The sequence below is a fragment of the Plecotus auritus genome (genome assembly GCF_963455305.1).
Source record: "Plecotus auritus genome assembly, chromosome: 5".
In the NCBI taxonomy this organism is placed as follows: Eukaryota; Metazoa; Chordata; class Mammalia; order Chiroptera; family Vespertilionidae; genus Plecotus; species Plecotus auritus.
The window spans coordinates 149,874,198-149,894,548 of NC_137776.1; the positions used below are offsets into that span (position 1 = coordinate 149,874,198).

The window sequence follows — 20,351 nt, forward strand, 5'->3', positions numbered from 1 at the left end:
TTTGTTGACAGTTCTCTCCAATCACTTTTACTTGATTTCTACTATTTCTCTGTTCTTTAAAACACTCACTTCTTTTTCTGCACTGGCATTTAATGGGTAGAAAAAGAACAGTGGTATGCTACAGCAAACAAGTGGGAAAATCAAAGACAGCTCTACAGAAGTTATCTGAAAACCTCCCATTACGTGAACAGCCTCTTGCATAAAAAGGGGTAAGGGTGATAAACAGGCAAAACTGCTTTCTGGGGCCGAGAATGCTCAAGACACTGGAAGAAAATGAAAATAAAGCATCAACAACAATCCAAAGGCCCGATCTCAATGCAGCAGCACACAGAGAATGACACAGAGAGGGAAAGAACGATGGCCTGTATGCAGACAGACACCAGGATGAAGGCCTAAAGTTCTGAAGAATCTGAACTCATTCTTTCTACATTTCAGCTAATCCACAGGCCAACTCAGTCTGCAACATCACCGACTTGCTTGTCCAACCTACCCTAAATTACTGTTACAGTTGTGACAGTGACCAAGACCCTGGGACTTACAGGCCTGAATTACAGTGAATTTTAAAAAGTCATGTTTATTTAGGAAGATTCACTCCTAAAACCACATAAGGTTTTATGGAAAAAAAAAAAAATGCTCACCATCATTAGCCACTAGGGACATGCCAACCAAAACCACAAATGAAATAGACCACTTCATACCCACTAGGATGGCTAGAATCAAAAGATGGACAATAACAAGTGTTGACGAAGATGTAGAGAAATTGGAATTATTCTCATCCACTACTTTTGGAAAACAGTATGGCCATTGTTCAAAAAGTTAAACTAAGTTACCATATGACCCAGTGATTCCACTCAAAAACTTGTATACAAATGCTCATAAGCAGCATTATTCATAACCAGAGGCCCAGTGCATGAAATTCGTGCATGGGTAGCGTCCCTTGTGGCTGCCGGCTGGGGCCTCCCCCTGGTGGTCAGCACACAGCATAGCGAGCTATTGAACTCCCGGGTGGGTCGAACTCCCAAGGGGACGTTTTGCATATTAGGCTTTTATATATATAGAAGATAGTCAAAAGGTGGAAACAACTTAAATGTCCATCGACTGATGAGTGGATCAAAAAATATGGTAGACCGGCCATGTGGTGGCTCAGTGGTTGAGCGTCGACCTATGAACCAGGAGGTCAGGTTTTGATTCCCGGTCAGGGCACATGCCCAGGTTCTGGGCTCAATTCCCAGTAGGGGGCTTGCAGGAGGCAGCCAATCAATGATTCTTATCATTGATGTTTCCCTCTCCCTCTCCATCTCCGTGCCTCTCTTTCTCTAAAATCAATAAAAATATATATTTTTAAAAGTGGTATACTGATGCAATGGAATATTATTCATCTATAAAAGTATTGAAGTACATGCCACAACATGAATAAACTCTGAGAACATTATAGCATGTGAAAGAAGCCAGCCACATACTACATGACTACATTTATATGAAATGTTCAGAACAGACAAATCCAGAGACAGGGGAGGCAGGGCAAGAGGACTGACTGCTAATAGGGACATGGGATTTCTTTTTAGAGTGTTACAGCTGTTCTAGAATTAGGTAGTGGTGATGGTTGCACAAGTCTGTGAATATACTAAAATCCACAAAATTACATGCTTTAAAAGGGTAAATTTTATGGTATGTAAATTATATGTGATTTTTTTAAAAAACCACATAGCTATAACTCATAAAATGGGATGCTCAATACTAGGCTTTTTTCCAAGGAATCAGGTACAAGTCACATGAAAAAAAACACATGGGACATTAAAAAGTAAACAATGCTTCAACAAGTTTCCTAATAACTGAAAAGCACTCTGACTACTTGGAAGAACCCAGACATTGAAGCCAACCCTGCATTTGTCAGAAAGACATAGCTGTGCTCACTAAAAAACTAACCTGAACCAAAGGAGAAGGTGCATAAAAGACTTCTTTGCAATACTGCTCGCTCCCTTTGGAAAATTAATAGAAGAACTGGCCCTAGCGGGTTTGGCTCAGTGGACAGAGCGTCGGCCTGTAGACTGAAGGCTTCTGGGTTCAATTCCAGTCAAGGGCACATACTCGGTTGCAGGCTCAATCCCCGGCCCTGGTCAGGGCAGGTGTGTGAGGCAACCAATTGACATGTCTCGCACACCTTGATGTTTCTCTCTATGTGTCTCTCCCTCTCCCTTCTCCTCTCTCTAAAAATCAATGGAAAAATATCCTCAGGTGAGGATTAACAAACAAGTAAAAGAACTAAACTGCAGGATTTTAAGTGGAGGGTATGTCACCAAATACAAGTTTGCAGAGCTGGAAGACCCATGTTTGTTGTGGCCATTTCATTTTCTCTTATTGGTAGCAGGCTAGGCATTATCCTCCTAGGGCGAGTTTGTTTTATAAAGAAACTTACAGCTGGGTTATTGATGGGCTTCCCAGGGATTAACTGCATACTCATGAGAATAAGAGGCTAAGCTCATCCTCTTAAACATCACACACTACAATCCTATAGATAGCTAACAGCTACAGCCCGAGGAGAAAAATAATCCAACATTTTGCTAATCCTTAAACCAATCATCTCCTGCAACAATGGGAGCCCTTTAGGTCTACAACTCAATCTCTTAAGGACAGAAAGGCTCCAGCTCCAGACACATCAGGAGTTTGTACTCACAGCCATCCCCTACACAAACCCAGCCAGCATCACAAAATACCCTACACTTATTTCATACTAAGTCGTTTTAAAGTGAAGAGCATTTGTCTATGGAGGAGGAATATACAAATCTAACCAATAAATGGAGCCCCAAACCTAAGGCTCCCATAGGCTTTGACAGAAGTTATATTCATGGAAAATAAGTCAGACTGTGTCCAAATGGATGAGAAAGGAAAAACAAAGTTGCCTACATTAACCCCAAATTTCATGAGTTCCTAAAGTTCATGGGCAATTGCTATAAGAAACTGCTCAAATTGTCTTATATCTACAGTTAGCACGGAGGCAGTTATCAGAAATCTGGTATATCATGGTATGGAAAACCCCCACTGGTCACCTGGACATCTCGCCTTCCAATTCTTTCAGTGATCCTTGCCACCTCCAAGTGCCAACAGAGGCCTTGTTCCCTTACTCACATTTTTGCTTCTCAATTCTCTCTGTATCTGTTCCCAAAACTTAACTTTAACCCCTTGGTTTTGAACTTTAAGTTTGTTCATCAAAAGTTAAATGGCAGCCCAGCCAGTGTGGCTCAATGGTTGAGCATCGGCCTATGAACCAGGAGGTCAGGGTTCAATTCCCAGTCAGGGCACATGCCCGGATTGTGGACTGGATCCCTAGTAGGAGGTATGCAGGAAGCAGCCGATCAATGATTCTTTCTTATCATTGATGTTTCTATCTCTCCCTCTCCATTCCTCTCCCTGAAGTCAATATATATAAATTAAATGGCAGCACTTTTGCACTGTTGTGTCTTCATTAAAAGTCATGCATGCATGACAATGTAATGGCAGGAGCAGAGCATCTGGCTGGGTCTAATCTCAAGACACCAACATCCAGGTAACCACTAGAAAAGACAAAGGAGAAACAGCCACCCCTCACAGGGGGCTTGGCCAACTGGACCACAGATCTGCTCCAGACACTTAGAGAAACCAGGTAGACAAAACTGCAGTTCAAGGAGCCAGGACCAATACTGGGTGAGGGCTGCCAGCCAGGATCTTATCCCCACAAAAGCTATGCAAGCAAGATAGTACTGTCCATCTACAGATGGGACATTGATCGAGGCCAACGGATCGTATGAGGTCACAAAGCTAAAAAGTGGAAGCACCAAGTGTCCTACTCAATGTCTTTAAAAAAAGAAAACCACACTTCACTACTGTTTACTTTCTAATCAAAACCCAATCTTCTTTGAAGGGGTGGGGGAAACTGCTGAGAAGAAGGACAGGGAACCTCCTGAGGGAATGGAAACACTGAAAAGAGTGGTTACAGAGCTGTGTGTGTGCCCAAGGCCATCAAACTGTATGTGCAAGATCTCTGCATTTCACTGCATATAAATTACACCTCAGTTAAAAAGAATTGTATGGCCCTGGCCGGTTTGGCTCAGTGGATAGAGCGTCGGCCTGCGGACTGAGGGGTCCCAGGTTCGATTCTGGCCAAGGGCACATGCCCGGGTGGTGGACTCGATCCCCAGTGGGGGGCATGCGGGAGGCAGCCGATCAATTATTCTCTCTCAACATGGATGTTTCTGTCTCTCTATCCCTCTCCCTTCCTCTCTGAAATCAATAAAGAAATATATTTTAAAAAAAATTTTTTTTAAAGAAAAAAAAAGAATTGTATGTGCAGATATGTACGTACCAAAATCTATATGATATTATTTATGTCATTAACCTAGCTTAAAAGTAACTCGTTATTTGGAATCCCAAATTCAACTAAAATTATTTAGTGTCAGAGCAGATAGAAGAGAGCTCTTTGTTCCAAACTTCCCAATACTGCGGGGAATGATCTTGAAGAGTCCTTGGTTTTTCTCTGCCTTCAGGTAGCCATTAACTATCCCACAAACAAGTGTTTCAGCATTTTACGAATCTGTTTTATTTTATGCATTTTTAACACAATTCCAAAGTTATAAAGAGGGATGCTGCTGAAATTGTAGACTATCCTGATGTAAAAAATAAATAAAAATCAAGGTCTCAAATGAGTTTAAGTTCCTTTTGCACAATGAACTTGTTTCTAAAGCACAAGTGAGCTGTGTGTCAAAACAAATAAACCCTGTGCCTTTTAAGATCTCTATATTATTAAATACTCTTCCTATTGTTGTAAGAACGTAACATGTTTAATAGCAAAAGAGCTTATGAAAAGCAAAATTCAAAAAGTAAATCAGCAGTTACTATTCTGCCAATTATCAATTTTGCTATCAGTGAAAACTATGAAAAATGTTTAACAAAACCATTTCAATAATTCTCCAAATTTAAACTAAGAATTTCACATGCCAGTAACTTAAAGTTGAAGGTAGGTACCATGGTGGAAAAGATTTTAAAATTCAATTTTTCTATCAGATAGAAGAACAAGTTTTCTATGCTGGTGAGAAATGGGCACCATTAATTCACTCAAGAATGGAAAAAATATATCCTCTCTCTCCTAAAAGAGCATCCATAGTCCTGGGACACAAGCTGAGTATGCCTAGAAGCTTGGTGTCCTTGAGAATATTTAACGTTCTCCTGGTTTGCTAAAGAGAAATATCGTTAGCCCTGTCAAGCAAGCAGTGAGCTCCTTGATTGTACCTTAAAGGGAATGAGAATGTTTCGGCTCATTTGCATTTTAAAGGGTACTCTTTCATGATCTTTCACACTTGTAATAGATGTCTAAACCGTTAAATTACTATTTCTTTTCTTAGCCTGAAAGTCGATGCAGACGAAGAGCGTGGCCTCTCCCATTGTTCTTTCCCCTAAGTCGGTCCCTGAACAATACTGACAGCTGCTATCAAACCGGGCTGCATTTACTCTGTGCGCAGCTGCTGCTTGTAGGAACAGACAGCCTCCCGGAGCCTCCTCCCCTCTGGGGAGACAGGTTGACACACTGCATGTTCAATGAAGGGGGTCAAAGGTCCACTGAATTGTCAACCCAATTTTATGCTACTTCGATTTTCCAGGACGCACGCAATTCCTTTCAAGCAAAAATCAAGCATATGCCAGAGCATGAAACTTATGGTTTGGGGTAATTATTGATCACTACAAACTTTAAAAGATCCTGCTGACATAAATTAATATACTGATTCAAAAATTACAATTATAATACACTGATTCAAAAATTACAATGATAAAAACCACACAGGCCGAAGACATGCAATTGGCATTTAGTCCTGAGCTGGGCCCAATGCGCTGATTTGCGTTATTGTTGCTAGCTAGCAGAGCTCATCTGCCTTTCTAATCTCAACAACATGTTTCCTGGACTAAAGCCATTCATAAAATTAGCGATTCATCTGCCCTTCTAAAACAACCTATTTTTATTTTCTGATTCGGCTCAAAATGAGTATTACCTATAAACATCTGGTTGATACAATTTTCCCCTTTCTGATGTGTTGTACTGGGCAGTGCCTTTGAGAATTTAAAAATACAAGTTTTACCATCAAGAAATGATATGTAAAAATTTAGAGCCTATCAGAAAACAAATGTGTTCCACAAAGTTTAACTGGGTACTTGAGACCTGCTTTGCATATGTTTTCTTTTAATCAAAACAGGCTTTTCCATCCTCATTCATTAGGGTTAAAAAATTCTGTGCTTAAGCTACAAGTACAATTTGCTATTAGTCTTTGCTAATCAAACACGGTACATGCAAAAGTACCAGTGAATATTTGATTTGATCTCTGAAATAAAGCAATTCATTACACAAGAAAAGGGTACAGAAGGCAGCAGACAAATGCAGATGTAATTGTGTTTTTTGTTGAATGTGATTAGAGAGCCCACTAAGTAACAGTCAAAAATGTGATACTAAAGGGGGAGAAATGCAGAGCCTGGACTTGGGGGGAGGAGAAGGGAAGAATTGTTTATGCAGAGCTAAGCTGTCAAGTGTAATAAAGCAGCTTGAATAAAATTTAAGCTGAAAATCCACTGAAGCTCCCCATTTCAGGGAGGAAAAAGCTATTAAAAGGAAATGAAGGTCACCCTCCCAGTTTATTTCACCTAATTGACTGCCAATAGCTTACCACAGGCAACCCGACTGCAGATCTGCAATTGAGAAACTGATGAAAGGAGAGTTTTCAAGCTGAGGCTCATTCTTTAATCCTCCTTGGCTCTTATGTTTTTTCCCCATCTCCAGTTGGGATGTAATTTTAAACCCTGATGGATTAACTGGTTCCATTGTCTGTGGCCGTCATTGGACTATGGCACTCTTAATCCGTACAGCAGCATGTCTAATTATCATTACAAAGTGTCTCAGGGAACTATAAAGACCAGCAGGGCATCTTCTCACAAGCAATTAACATAAATTGATAAATGAGTGATTTGAATCTGCTCAAGGCGCTCACTTATGAATAAAACCAGAAAGGATGGTCCCTTGTTTCAGCTACTTCTTTCACTTGTTCTAGAAGGGCAGAAAATCTGAGCGCCATCCTGGACCCTGAAGGGGGCTGGGGGCAGATAAACTCACGCAGGGGATGGACCGCAGGGTTCACCAGGCTCATTAATGCAGAGCAAGTAACTTGTGATTGACAACCAGTTGCCAGCGAGGAGCACTAACTGAACTCAAAACAGGAAAGCAGAAACCTGGTGAAAGGCTAGAGGGCAGAAGGGCAGACAATTATCACTTCTTCAACAGCAAGAGAGAGTTCTTTTCATTGGGGGTGCCACTTAAAACTTCATGGAAGAGGCACACGAAAGAGGAAGACCAAGCAGTTAGAAAGGTCTCTATACCCTAGGAAAGAAAAAGGCAAAAGCAAAGAAACTAAATGAAATGGTCATTATGAGATGTGTCTAGACTTCACTGTGATCTAAAGTTACAGGACAGAATAAGGAATAGTTTAAAACTCTAACCTAAAGGGTTTTTTTACCTGGCTACTGGAGCAAAAGTGGCTTAAGTGTCACAGGCTCAAGGATATTTATTTTCCCATTAAAAGGTAGACTAATTTTTCTTCTCTTCCTAAAACGGTTTCTCCTATCATCTCCCTTATGCTAATCTCACTTCCCCAGCAGAGCTCAGCATACCTGAATCCCCCCCTCCCACCCTTATCAAATAGGTCAATGTTAAGCTACACAAATATTTTATAGAGAGAGATTAAGCCATCAAATTAATAAGAAATGAAAGCTGGTTATACACACTGTAGGAGGTAGACCTGGTAGGCCACGTACCCCGATGATGGCATTCAACTCTGCCATGGTCACCTGTTTGGCACGTTCGACAGCCTGCGCCACCTGTTGTTGATGCTTTGAAAACAACGAGAAGAAAGGGTAAGCAAGGCAGCCAAGAACTTCATGTACCTTCCGATAACAACAAAAAGGCAAACGCCACATGAGATGCAGACTGAAGTATAATGCAAAGTTTGGATTTGCTAGTATATGAAAAGTTTGTCGGGCACCCATTATTTCACAGAACACATGTAGAAAAGGAAAAAGAAAACAGAGCAGTGCTTTCCTTGTTTCTAACTCACTCCAGTCACCACTTAACTTCTGGTGGAAAGCTAAGGCTCGGAATGGTACAAAGTCAAAAAAGACACCAAAAATGGTTAACCTGGGGCTTCAGAAAATAAATAGTATGGGAACATTTAACATCAAATCTTCTATTAGTTCTCTGGTCAACACATCTCAACCCTCAAGCAGTTTTTGGAAACTCTGGTAATTCCTCTCCTTTAGACAGTTCAACCTACACAAGGGAAAGGAAAGACCTCACTCTTAGTTCACAGTCCGGAAACACTCTATCTACCTCCCGACCTCCACCCACAAGTAAAAATAAAGCCACACCTGTGCTTTGAGAGGCATGGGACAGACCACAGCAGAGACCAAGATTACTGAACAGGGAGTACATGTTACGCTGGAAGAGGCTGCTCTAGCAGAGATGGCTGCGGTATGAAGCAGCTGATGACAACTAAACGGACAGTCCGTATTTCAGCTCCCAGTCCAACAAGGTTTGTCTCAAGATATATGAATCCTTGTTTAGCATTTATAAGATTGTATCCAAAAGTAAGGTAAACTTTAAGGTCAAACTAAAACATACTGGTTTTGAGTCAATCTCACAGATTAGTCATATACAGAGCTTTTCCCTCTCAAAATATTACAGTTAAACCTTTGTGGCTTTGAATCTTAATAAAAATGGCATACACACACACACACACACACACACGCACAACTCCGTAAGTTAAGGTAACATGAACACTTATTTCATCCTTAAGAGTACTGGCACCCACTCCCTCCATGGACAGCATTAAGTCAAACATTATTCAAGTACAAATGAAAAACCTGCTTCCATGGTCAAGCCAACCCTGATGGACCCATTTTTAAAATTCAGAATAAGAAAAGCTCTCTAGAGAAAGGACACTTGGAATCATCAGTAGCAATTAAACTTATAAATTAATTTAATTTAAAATTAGAAAAGCTTTATGTTTGATAGTCATTTTGCAGTTTTCCAAAGGAAAAAATTTAATTTGAGACTGAGCTATTGCCATCACTTCTAGTGTGCCCTCAGATCTGTTAGATGGAATAGCAGGGGTATACACACCACAGCTGTAACAGATGTTCTTCACACTTGTTCCTTGTGATAAAATTAACATCTTAAAACTAGCTAATTTGCAAACAGAGAAGCAACATAATTGCACTTTAACAGCTGAACAGTTTTACTTACTTCCTGAGACAGAAATGGGATGACTTGTGCACAAATCGTATTCAATCTCTTGGCGATTTCAGTCTATAAAGACAAAGCCACATAAATGTTTAGTATACTTCATAATCAGTTCAGAAAGATAAAACTTCACACCCAACACTTTAGCTCTGCACTACCCCATTCTTGAGGGCATAAAATTGCTTTTCCCAGCTACCTTACCAATATTTATCTTGAGATAAACAGTAGATATTAATCCCACTTGCAAAGTAAGACATAACTGCACGCTTTATTGGTCACTTAAATAAGAGATAATGAGCACTTTAATTGAATTGGAAAATCTACGTGGTTTAAGGCTATATAATCATTTAACCTGGTGATTGCAAACCCCTTCGAATACTTATTCAATTATGGTGTACCGGGCACATTTATGTAGTTACAGCAAGTTCATTCAAACTAGCGTCAGAAACAGGCGAGCAGGACCACCATCAAAGCAATTTAGCTTTCAATACAAGGTCTAGAGTGAGAGCAGCCACTTTCCACTCATCCCAACTCTTGTACAACTGAAGCAGTATTTGAATGTTAGTAGCCTTCATTAAGTCTCGAAATTGCAAACAAGCCAAGAAAATAATATTAAAACAGAACTCAAGTCCAGAGGGACAGTCACATCAAGACGTTCTGAGGATCTGTAAAGTTTCAACACAATTCAGCATCAAATGTGAAGACCTCAGTACAGGGTCCACAGTTCAGAAGGACATAACGAAATGTGTCCTGAGTGTCTGTGGCCCAAGCTGTTGTAAAGAAAGCAGGGAAAGTCTCTGCCCAGCTCCAAATCCACAGGATCCTTCTGCTACAAGGGACAGACTGGCAAGGGAGGGAATAAGGGTGCTTCTGCTTCCAGCATAGGGTAGGATCCACCTGCCTGCCCCACCGCCAACACCCTCCAGCAAAATGCAAAGCAACTCTGCCTTCCTTTCCTCTAACTTTAAGGATCCAGTTCTGCCTTTAAAAGGGAGAAAAAAAAAAAGTCATCTAAAACGAGTCCCAGATTTGACCTTATTTATTCCATCATTTTCCATCAATGCTTACTTACTAATGCTGCCTGATAGTGAATTAGGTAATGAAAAGGATCATGAGCAGACGAAAATTATGAAGCACATAGCCATGCCCTTGAGAAACAGAGAATGGAGTAAGTAAGATAAAGTAGGAACCGTATAATGAAGTATATCAAACAAAAGCTGCCTTTTGTCCTCTAAGATGATTCTGGTTAACACTGAGTAACAAGGCCTTCAGTTAGATGGGATTGGATTGGGGTCAACCCAACTCAATTCTCCCTGACTACCAATGAGATAGGGTTCCAGCCGGGGCCTTGTTAGAAATGTAGTACTAGAAGAGGAAATGACTGGTATAGACCTTGCTTTAACCAGCAGGGCAAACAGATATATGGAAAAAGGGTGCAGCTGCACCAGGTGTAAAAATAGGACAGGGCAGCCACACCCAATTCACCCGATTAAGCTAACTCAAGGTCATAGCTCTCCTCAAAAGCACCAGCACAACAGGGTTAGGGCGGGTGGGGGTGAGTGATGTGTGTGTGTGTAAAGGAGGATGAATGCCCTTGGTGGACTCTTAGTCCTTGCCCCCCACTCCCTAGCTACGATATATCCAAAAGAACATTCCATACTTTCCCCTTCTCCAAAATTCACACTTAAGGTTTCCCAATCTTAAAAAAAAATGCTTAATACTCACTTGAAGTACATACAGATGTGTATGTAGAAAAATAAAATAACTCTAGGTCTCTCATCCAGGGATAACCCTGAGGTAACACTGTGGTGATTCTGGGAAGCATCATTCGAGGCACTCACAAGCCCAGAGTGGAGAGACTTTTATATCAAGGGCCCACCACTATATATACTGCTTTTCTCTAATTTGTTATTTCTACTCAAAAATGTCTCATAGACACTCTCCCACTCAATAAATACAAGCCTACTGGTGTTTAAGCACCCAATATCAGTGGATATTTATATTTCATCTAATTTGCCACATTTATAAATTGTGTCAGATAACCCTCTACAAAGATCTCTAAAAGAAACCCCTAGAAATGAACCAGTTAGGGCAAAGTGTATGCATATTTTAAATTGGAATGCATGCTGATAAACTGCCCAGTAGAAAAGCTTACCAATTTATATTATCACCAGTCTATAAGGGCACATGCTCTCCCACAATGTCAATACTGGGTTTTGTTGACCTTTTTAAAAATCTTTATTCATCTAATAGAGTAAAAAGTGATCTCACTTTTATTTGCATCACTCGGATTCTTCCTGAAATTAAACATCTTTTTACTTATTTATTGACCCACTGAATTTTTTTCCCCCTTTCTCTGTTTTTCCTTTGGTATTTATTCATCACTGTCTTTTTGTAGTAGTTCTTCCCATATGACAAATATTGACTCTTTTTCCTCGTTTTCCCAGCTTGCCATTTGTCTTTCAACCTTATTTGCTATAGCTGTTTGCTGTGCATAACTAAGTTTTTATGTGGTCAAGCTAAAGAATACTGTTTTTATGTTCTGGCTTTTGGGTCAGAATTATAACACTCAAAAATTATAGAAGCCGTTTTCTAATTTTCTTCTAGTGCTGCTATGGTTGTACTTTCTATACTTAAGTACTTGACCTTGATGGAATTTATTTTGGTGTAAGAAAAAAATGATCTTTTTAATTAATAATATGTGCTATTACGTGGGAGTGGCTTTAAGGTAGAACTAATTTTAACTGTCAGGGACACTTAAAACCTGAATGAAATGAACTTGTAAACCTTTAATAATATTAGTTATTAAAAAAAGAAGTACAGTCCTAACCGGTTTGGCTCAGTGGATAGAGCATCAGCCTGCGGACTCAAGGGTCCTGGGTTCGATTCTGGTCAAGGGCATGTACCTTGGTTGCGGGCACATACCCAGTGGGGGGTGTGCAGGAGGCAGCTGATTGATGTTTCTCTCTCATCGATGTTCCTAGCTCTCTGTCCCTCTCCCTTCCTCTCTGTGAAAAATCAATAAAATATATATTAAAAAAAAAAAAGAACTACAGATTAAAGCATAGATCATATAAATTGAGTTAGAGTAGGTAAGACAAAAACAGGAGGAAGGTTGAAGATCAAATTGATGAAGGAACATCAAAAGCCACACCATCTTTCCTGGGAATCTATATATATAAAAGGCTAAGTGACCGACTGTCCGTCTATCCAACTGGCTGGTACATATGACATGCACTGGCAATTTAAAAATAAACATTGACTCACACATGCACAATACATATAAAGCTCTTGCTGGCACCAATTGCACGTTGTGTTTTAATTTTATAATACTATATTATATATACTATTTTGACATGTCATTTTTTGCAGTAACGTAATTACCACACTAATCGTTCTTCTAATTAATTTCCTTTCAATGTGCATGAATCTGTGCACCAGGCCACTAGTTCTACTAGGTGTACCGGTTAATAATGTGGATTTTTTTCAATAGATGGAGTTACACATATGCTGATATATATATGACTTGATATGTATGCCCATTTTGTTGTATTGACAACAAGCTTCAAAACTTCATATGTCAAAGTTTCTAGAGGTGTTAACATCATAGATATTTTTAGACTTAAAAATGTCGAATTTTTTTTAAATATATTTTATTGATTTTTTACAGAGAGGAAGGGAGAGAGATAGAGAGCTAGAAACATCGATGAGAGAGAAACATCGATCAGCTGCCTCCTGCACACCTCCCACTAGAGATGTGCCCGCAACCAAGGCACATGCCCTTGACCAGAATCGAACCCGGGACCCTTCAGTCCACAGGCCGACGTTCTATCCACTGAACCAAACCGGTTTCGGTGAAAAAAATGTCGAATTTCATGCCAAAAAAAAAAGAGCATTTGCGGGAAGTTTTAATTCATTATTTTGAAGAAAAGTGCTGCTGAATACTTCAGGCAGCTTATGGTGAACATGCTCCATCTCAAGATACTTGTGAATGCTGGTTTAAACACTTTAAAAGTGATGATTTCGATGTGAAAGAGAAAGAACATTCAGGTCAACCAAAAAAGTTTGAAGACCAACAATTACAAACATTATAGGATGAAGATGCATGTCAAACTCAAAAACAACTTGCAGAAAGATTAAACGTTGCTTAGCAAATAATTTCTGATGGTTTATAAGCAATGGGAAAGATTTTAAAGGAAGGAAAATGGGTGCCACATCAACTGAACGAAAGACAAATGGAAAACCGAGAAGTCATCAGTAAAATGTTGCTTCAACGGCACGAAAGTCTTTTTTGCATCGAATTTTGACTGGAGATGAAAAGTGGACTTATTTTGAGAATCCCAAACGCACAAAATCATGGGTTGATCCAGGTCAACCATCAACATCGACTGCAAGGCCAAATGGCTTCAGAAAGAAGACAATGCTCTGCGTTTGGTGGGATCAGGAAGGTGTGGTATATTATGAACTTCTAAAACCAGGTGAACCTGTTAATACTGATCGCTACCGACAACAAATAATCAATTTGAACCACGCTTTGATGGTGAAACTACCAGAATGTTCCAGAAGACACAGCAAAGTAATTTTGCTTCATGACGACGCACCATCACACACTTCAAAACCAGTTAAAGACAAAACATGTTAAAAGATCTTGCCTGGGAAGTATTAACCCACCCACTGTATTCACCAGACCTTGCTCCTTCAGATTACCACTTGTTCCGATCAATGGCACACGCACTTTCTGAGCAGCACTTCAAAACATACAAAGAAATGGAAAATTGGGTCTCTGAATAGTTTGACTCAAAACAAGAAAAGTTCTATTGGGACTGTATCCACAAATTACCTGAAAGATGGGGGAAATGTGTAGCTGGCAATGGACATTACTTTGAATAAAGCACTTTTGCTGTTTCTCTTGAAATTATCGTGTTTTCTTTGACTATAAAATCCACCATTATTAACCAGTGCACCTAATAAATAAAGGGCCTGGAGAAGAGATGGAAACAAGAACAGAGGAGGACCTTTACCCCACCTATCTCCTCCTCATGCCGGGTCTGTGAACCCTAATCTGAAACTGTCCTCTGACAAGTGAGCTTCATTTTGAGCAAAGAAGCCTAAATTCAAGTCTCACCTCTGGCCAGACCTATAACTGAACACAAATTAACAAGTAGTGTTTTCCACCCATGCTTCCATTCCTGACCACAGAGTTTGCAATAAGGCTAAGTGTGTATTTAAGAAAGTTCTGTAAGCTTTTCAGACAGCTTTCTACCTCTTGCAAAGGTTAGACAACTCCAACGAGAAAAACTGCAGGCTAACTGTATTTTCCACCTGGAAATCATTTTCCTGATGAAAGCTGAAGCCGTATTTGGTTCCTGCTAATAGTTATAAATACTTATAACTAAACTTTCCTGTGCCTGTATTTCTGACACCATATAAGGCAACAACATTATGTCAGGTTCAAGAGCTATGCCCAAACCAGATATGCATGGAACCTTTGTGCCCAGAAACTTAACCAGCTGGGTAAAGGCCCCAACATCAAGCCTTATCTTCATGGCTAGCCTCCATCCACTGAGGCAACAGGAAGCAGGTATCCAAATTATCTGTTCAGAACAATCCTTTATTCTCCCTTGCCAAAGCCAGCTCCCCTAACTGACTTGCTTATGATAACAGAGTTGGCCCTCATAATCCAAAAACTTGCGTTTGCATCTCTGTAAACCAGTACTACTAGTAGATGTCCTTAAATCACTTCAACCGCTTGGGCACAGTTCTTATCACCAACCTACTTCAGTGTTTCATCAAAATCAAGTAAGTTAACATGTGAACTATTGCAAAGAGCTGTTCTCTTAACCCAATCCTTCAAGGCCAACCTCACATCAACTTGAAAGCTACCTTTCCCCCCTCAGTAATATCAGAAAACAAACTCTTCTCTTGGCCCTTCAAGATCCTCCACAGCCTTTGCTGTCCTTTGATACACTACTAGTAAGTCCACAGGTTTAAAAATCACATCTAACATAAAGCTACCATACAGATGCTTTATCTTTTTTTAGCTTTTATTTATTTATTTATTCCTCACTCGAGAACATGCTTAGAGAGAGGAAGGAAGGAGGGGAAAGAAGAGGGAGGGATGGAGAGAGAGACATCGATGTGAGAGAGAAATGTTGATCATTGCCTTCTCTCCCCCTCACACTCCCGAAACCCAGATATGTGCCCTAACTGGGAATCAGACCAGCAACCTTTCAGTGCATGGGACGATGCTCAACCAACTGAGCCACACCAGCCAGGGCTTTTTTTTTTTTTTAAATGCAAAGAAAAATAACAGGTGTTGGCAAGGATGTGAAGAAATTGGAACCCTTGTGCATTGCCAGTGGATATGTAAATGGTAAAGCCACTGTGGAAAACAGTACAGAAATATGGAAAACTACATGATCCAGCAATTCTACTTCTAGGTATAGATCCAAAACAATTAAAAGCAGGGACTCACACACTGACCAGGTAGCTCAGTTGGTTAGAGTGTTGCCCGGATATGCCAAGGTTGTGGGTTTGATCCTTGGTCAGGGCACATACAAGAATCAACCAATGAATGCATAAATAAGTAGAACAACAAATCAATATTTCTCCCTCTCCCTTCCTCTTTTTTTGTTCATTTAATAAATCTTTATTGTTCAGATTATTACAACTGTTCCTCTTTTTCCCCCCATAGCTACCCTCCACCCGGTTCCCACCCCTCCCTCTGCCCTTACCTCCTCCCCACTGTCCTCCTCCATAGGTGTACACTTTTTGTCCAGTCTCTTCCCACATTTCCCACACCCCTTTCCCCCCGAGAATTGTCAGTCCACTCCCTTTCTATGCCCCTGATTCCTTTATATTCACCAGTTTATTCTGTTCATCAGATTTTTTATTCACTTGATTTTTAGATTCACTTGTTGATAGACATGTATTTGTTGTTCATAATTTTTATCTTTACCTTTTTCTTCTTCTTCCTCTTCTTAAAGAATACTTTTCAGCATTTCATATAATACTGGTTTGGCAGTGATGAACTCCTTTAGCTTTTTCTTATCTGTGAAGCTCTTTATCTGACCTTCAATTCTGAATGATAGCTTTGCTGGGTAGAGTAATCTTGGTTGTAGGTTCCTGCTATTCATCACTTTGAATATTTCTTGCCACTCCCATCTGGCCTGCATAGTTTCTGTTGAGAAATCAGCTGACAGTCGTATGGGTGCTCCCTTGTAGGTAACAAATTGTTTTTCTCTTGCTGCTTTTAATATTCTCTCTTTGTCTTTTGCTCTTGGCATTTTAATTATGATGTGTCTTGTTGTGGTCCTCTTTGGATTCCTTTTGTTTGGGGTCCTCTGTGCTTCCTGGACTTGTAAGTCTATTTCTTTCACCAGGTGGGGGACCTTTTCGGTCATTATTTCTTTAAATAGGTTTTCAGTATCTTGCTCTCTCTCTTCTTCTGGCACCCCCATAATTTGGATGTTGGTACATTTGAGGTTGTCCCAGAGGCTCCTTACACTATCTTCAAATTTTTGGATTCTTTTTTCTTTTTTCTTTTCCGGCTGAGTGTTTTTTGCTTCTTTGTATTTCAACTCTTTGACTTGATTCTTGCGGTCCTCTAGTCTGCTGTTAGGTCTCTGTATAATATCTTTTATTTCAGTCAGTGTATGTTTAATTTCTAGTTGGTCCTTTTTCATATCCTCGAGGGTCTCGCTAAATTTATCGGCCTTTTCTAGGAAATTCTTGAAAAACCTTATAACCGTGGTTTTGAACTCTATATCCAGTCGTTTGTTTTCCTCCATTTCTTTCATTCGTGATCTGTTTCTTTGTCTCTGCATTTTCGCTGCTTCCCTGAGTTGGTAGAGTAGCTTTGAGTGGTAGGTGTCCTCTAGGGCACAGTGGCTCAGCCTCCCCAGTTACCTGAGGTGGACACTCTTGGTGCACCCCTTTGTGGGCTGTGTGCACAGCCTTGTTGTAGTTAAGTCTTGATTGTTGTTGGTATCACTGGGGGGAACTGACCTTCAGGCCAATTGGCTGTGAGGATTAGCTGTGTCTATGCTGGGAGAACTTCTGTGCTGGAGACACTCTAATGAGACAAGACTTGCAAAATTGCAAAAGCCTTTGTGCTCAGCTTGGATGGGGCGGAGTTTCAGGGCAGAGCAGACAGCCTTGCTTTCCCATCAGCCCTGCCCTATGAGGCCCCTGGGTCTCAGTGTCCCATGGTAATCGTTGCAAGCACCTCTGAGAGAAAGCCGCCCTCGAGTTTCACCCGCTGCCAGACAGTCCAATTTCTCCCCGAATGAGTCGGGGTTCCCAGAAACTTGCCCGGAACTGGAGTTCAGCACAGTCGGGAGTTTCCGTCTCCCTCCCGCTTTAGAAAGCCAGCCATGCACTCAGCCTCTTGTGCATTCAGCAGTCAGTCCTCTCTACGTACGCGCGCCTCCTGACCTCTGCCTTCCACAGCTCCCAAGTCTCAGTGTGCTTTCTCTTTTCCTGACAGTCCAGATTCCCAGCGAATGAGTCTGGTTTCCCAGCGTCTCGCCCGGGACTGGAGTTCAGTGCAGTCGGGAGCTTCCTTCTCCCTCCCGCTTTAGAAAGCCAGCTGCGCACTCAGCCACCTGTGCACATAGCCGCCCGTACTCTCCGCGTGCGAGTCTCCATACCTCAGCCTTTTGCAGCTCCTCTGAGTCTCAATGTGCTTTCCTCTTTTCTTCTAGTTGTAGAATTTCCACTCAGCCAGCTTTCCTGTGGTTCTGGATGGTGTCCGTTTTGTCTTTCAGTTGTAGTTTTGATATTGTTGTGCAAGGCAGCAGTTTAGGTGTTTACCTATGCCGCCATCTTGGTTTCTCCATACAGATTCTTAATAGCTTTCAGCACCCATGTCTTCTCCACACAATAAGGTAGAAGGCATGAGAACAAGACTCCTACTAAACATTTGACACAGCTCCCCTCTGCACCCTCTGCCACGAACACTGCCCACAGGGCACAGTCCATGTGCTTTTAAGGAATGGTTCACTGTCTAAAATGGAATCCCTGCCCTAGCTGGCTTGACTCAGTGGATAGAGCGTCGGCTGTGGACTGAAGGGTCCCAGGTTCGATTCCGGCCAAGGGCACATGCTTGGGTTGCAGGCTTGATCCCCAGTAGGGGGCGTGCAAGAGGCAGCCAATCAATGATTCTCTCTCATCATTGATGTTTCTATCTCTCTCTCCTCCCTTCCTCTCTGAAATCAATAAAGAAACATATTTTTAAAAAAATAAAAAATAAAACGGAATCCCCTTGCATCCAATGATCAAGAGGCAACCAGACAAACTATTACTAAACAGTGTTCGAATAAGGCTCTGTTTACAGTAACAAATCACATCTTATGTTAAAAAGCAAAATTCAACTGAGTAAATTTGAAGATCTAATTGGCTTTACTCAATGAGTCATGAAGCAGACAGCATCTGATCTAGCAAACAGAAAGAAGCTCCAAAGAGCTGTCCAAAAGGAAAGGTGTTTAAAGGCAGAAGGGGTGGAAAAAGAAAATTATTAGGGAAGAATGTACTGTTCTCAGGGAAGGTCGCTCACCTAAGGGGAATGGAGGGGGCCTATCAGTTGGATTACCTCATTTTTGCTATTGACTTGTTAATGGCTATGATCCCAGGAGAGGATAAAAACCTATTAAGTCTTGGTTTGCCAATGTGAGCCTTAACACAAGCGACTCCATTTTGAGCCTGTTGTTTCTTATTAACACTTAGATTCACATATTTTAACTAAACTAAATATGATCAAATACCTCGAAGGCTAGCTTTGGAACCAAACCCGGGTGTATTTTGCAGGACTCTTAAACTGAAGACATGTTCTGTGCATCTGAACTTACGTTTTAGGATTTTATGATTCCTAAAAGCTAGACTCTCCCCCTTTTTATACTCCTTACACGTAGTCTAATTACAAACAGAAGAGGCCACTTCCCAATGTCTGCTCACTTCTCCACTACAGAGTCATGTATAATGAATGTTATTTGAAGCTCAAAATAAGGTGAGGACTGCTTAAGAGTAATGGTCCATGGTCTCAAAGCAATCCAATGGCACCTTGCCCAAAGTCAGCTATAGGAGGGGAAACTCCATCACCATTAAATTGCAAATTGATGGATCATAAAAAAGGCTGTTTATGCTGAGGGCTGGCAAACTGATTTTTTGGTTTGAGTCAAGCAGGAAGCCCAAAGAAACATCAAAAGCCACACCATCTTTCCTGGGAATTCTAAATAAATGGCCTGGAGAAGAAATGGAAACAAGAACAGAGGAAGACCTTTATACCACCTGTTTCCTCCTCCTGTGTCTGGCAACAGATAGACAAACAAGAATATGAAAACAAGCCCAGCCAGTGTGGGTCAGTGGTTGAGTATCAACTCAGGAACCAAGAGCTCGCTGCTGGTTCAATTCCCAGTCAGGGCATATGCCCGGGTTTTGGGTTTCGAGCTTGACCCCCAGTAGGGGGCATGCAGAAGGCAGCGGATGGATGATTCTCTCCCATCATTGATGTTTCTATCTCTCTCCCTGAAATGAATTTTTAAAAAAGAATATGAAAACAATGCACACAAAGGGAAATAGCTAATGTCTAAATCCCTTCTGACTAGAAGTTTCTGAATCTGTGAAAGGACAATGTTAAATACAGAAAAAATGTTCAACCTCACCAGCAAGCAAACAAAACGTAAGCTTTGTTGGAAGGTGGGTCATTCTGCACCAGTTAAGTTAGTTTATTAAAAAAAATTAATGAAATCCAACATTGATGAGTCCTCTGGGAAACAGAAACCATCATAACATTACTGATGACAGAGTAAATTGGTAGTCGACTTAGAAAGCAACTGGGCAATGTGTTCTAACAGCATGAAATTATTCAAACCCTTTGGTAAGGCTTCCCACAGCTAAGAATTTATCTTAAGGAAATAGTTTAAATGAAAAGCATTCCATGCATGAAGCTGTTCACGGCAGCACTGGTTTCAAAGCAAAAGAGAAAAAACAGGTAAAGATGTAACAGCAGTTCAACACATCACAAACATTTGCAGAATTTCTGAAA

General features: G+C 40.8%; 1 protein-coding gene across 4 annotated transcripts in view; it reads right to left on the reverse strand.

Moving 5' to 3' along the window:
• The window catches only part of TLE1 (TLE family member 1, transcriptional corepressor), an 88,410-nt gene that overhangs the window by 47,139 nt on the left and 20,920 nt on the right, over window positions 1-20,351 (reverse strand). For 2 of the 4 annotated variants that reach the window (XM_080669563.1, XM_080669562.1), the window contains exons 5-6: window positions 9,311-9,373; window positions 7,825-7,899 (exon numbers count right to left, since the gene is read on the reverse strand). In XM_080669563.1, coding sequence (XP_080525689.1) covers window positions 7,825-7,899; window positions 9,311-9,373 — 138 coding nt within the window. Of the gene's footprint in view, window positions 1-7,794; window positions 7,900-9,310; window positions 9,374-20,351 lie in introns of all 4 variants that reach the window. The other 2 variants (XM_080669561.1, XM_080669560.1) reach the window with 1 other exon arrangement.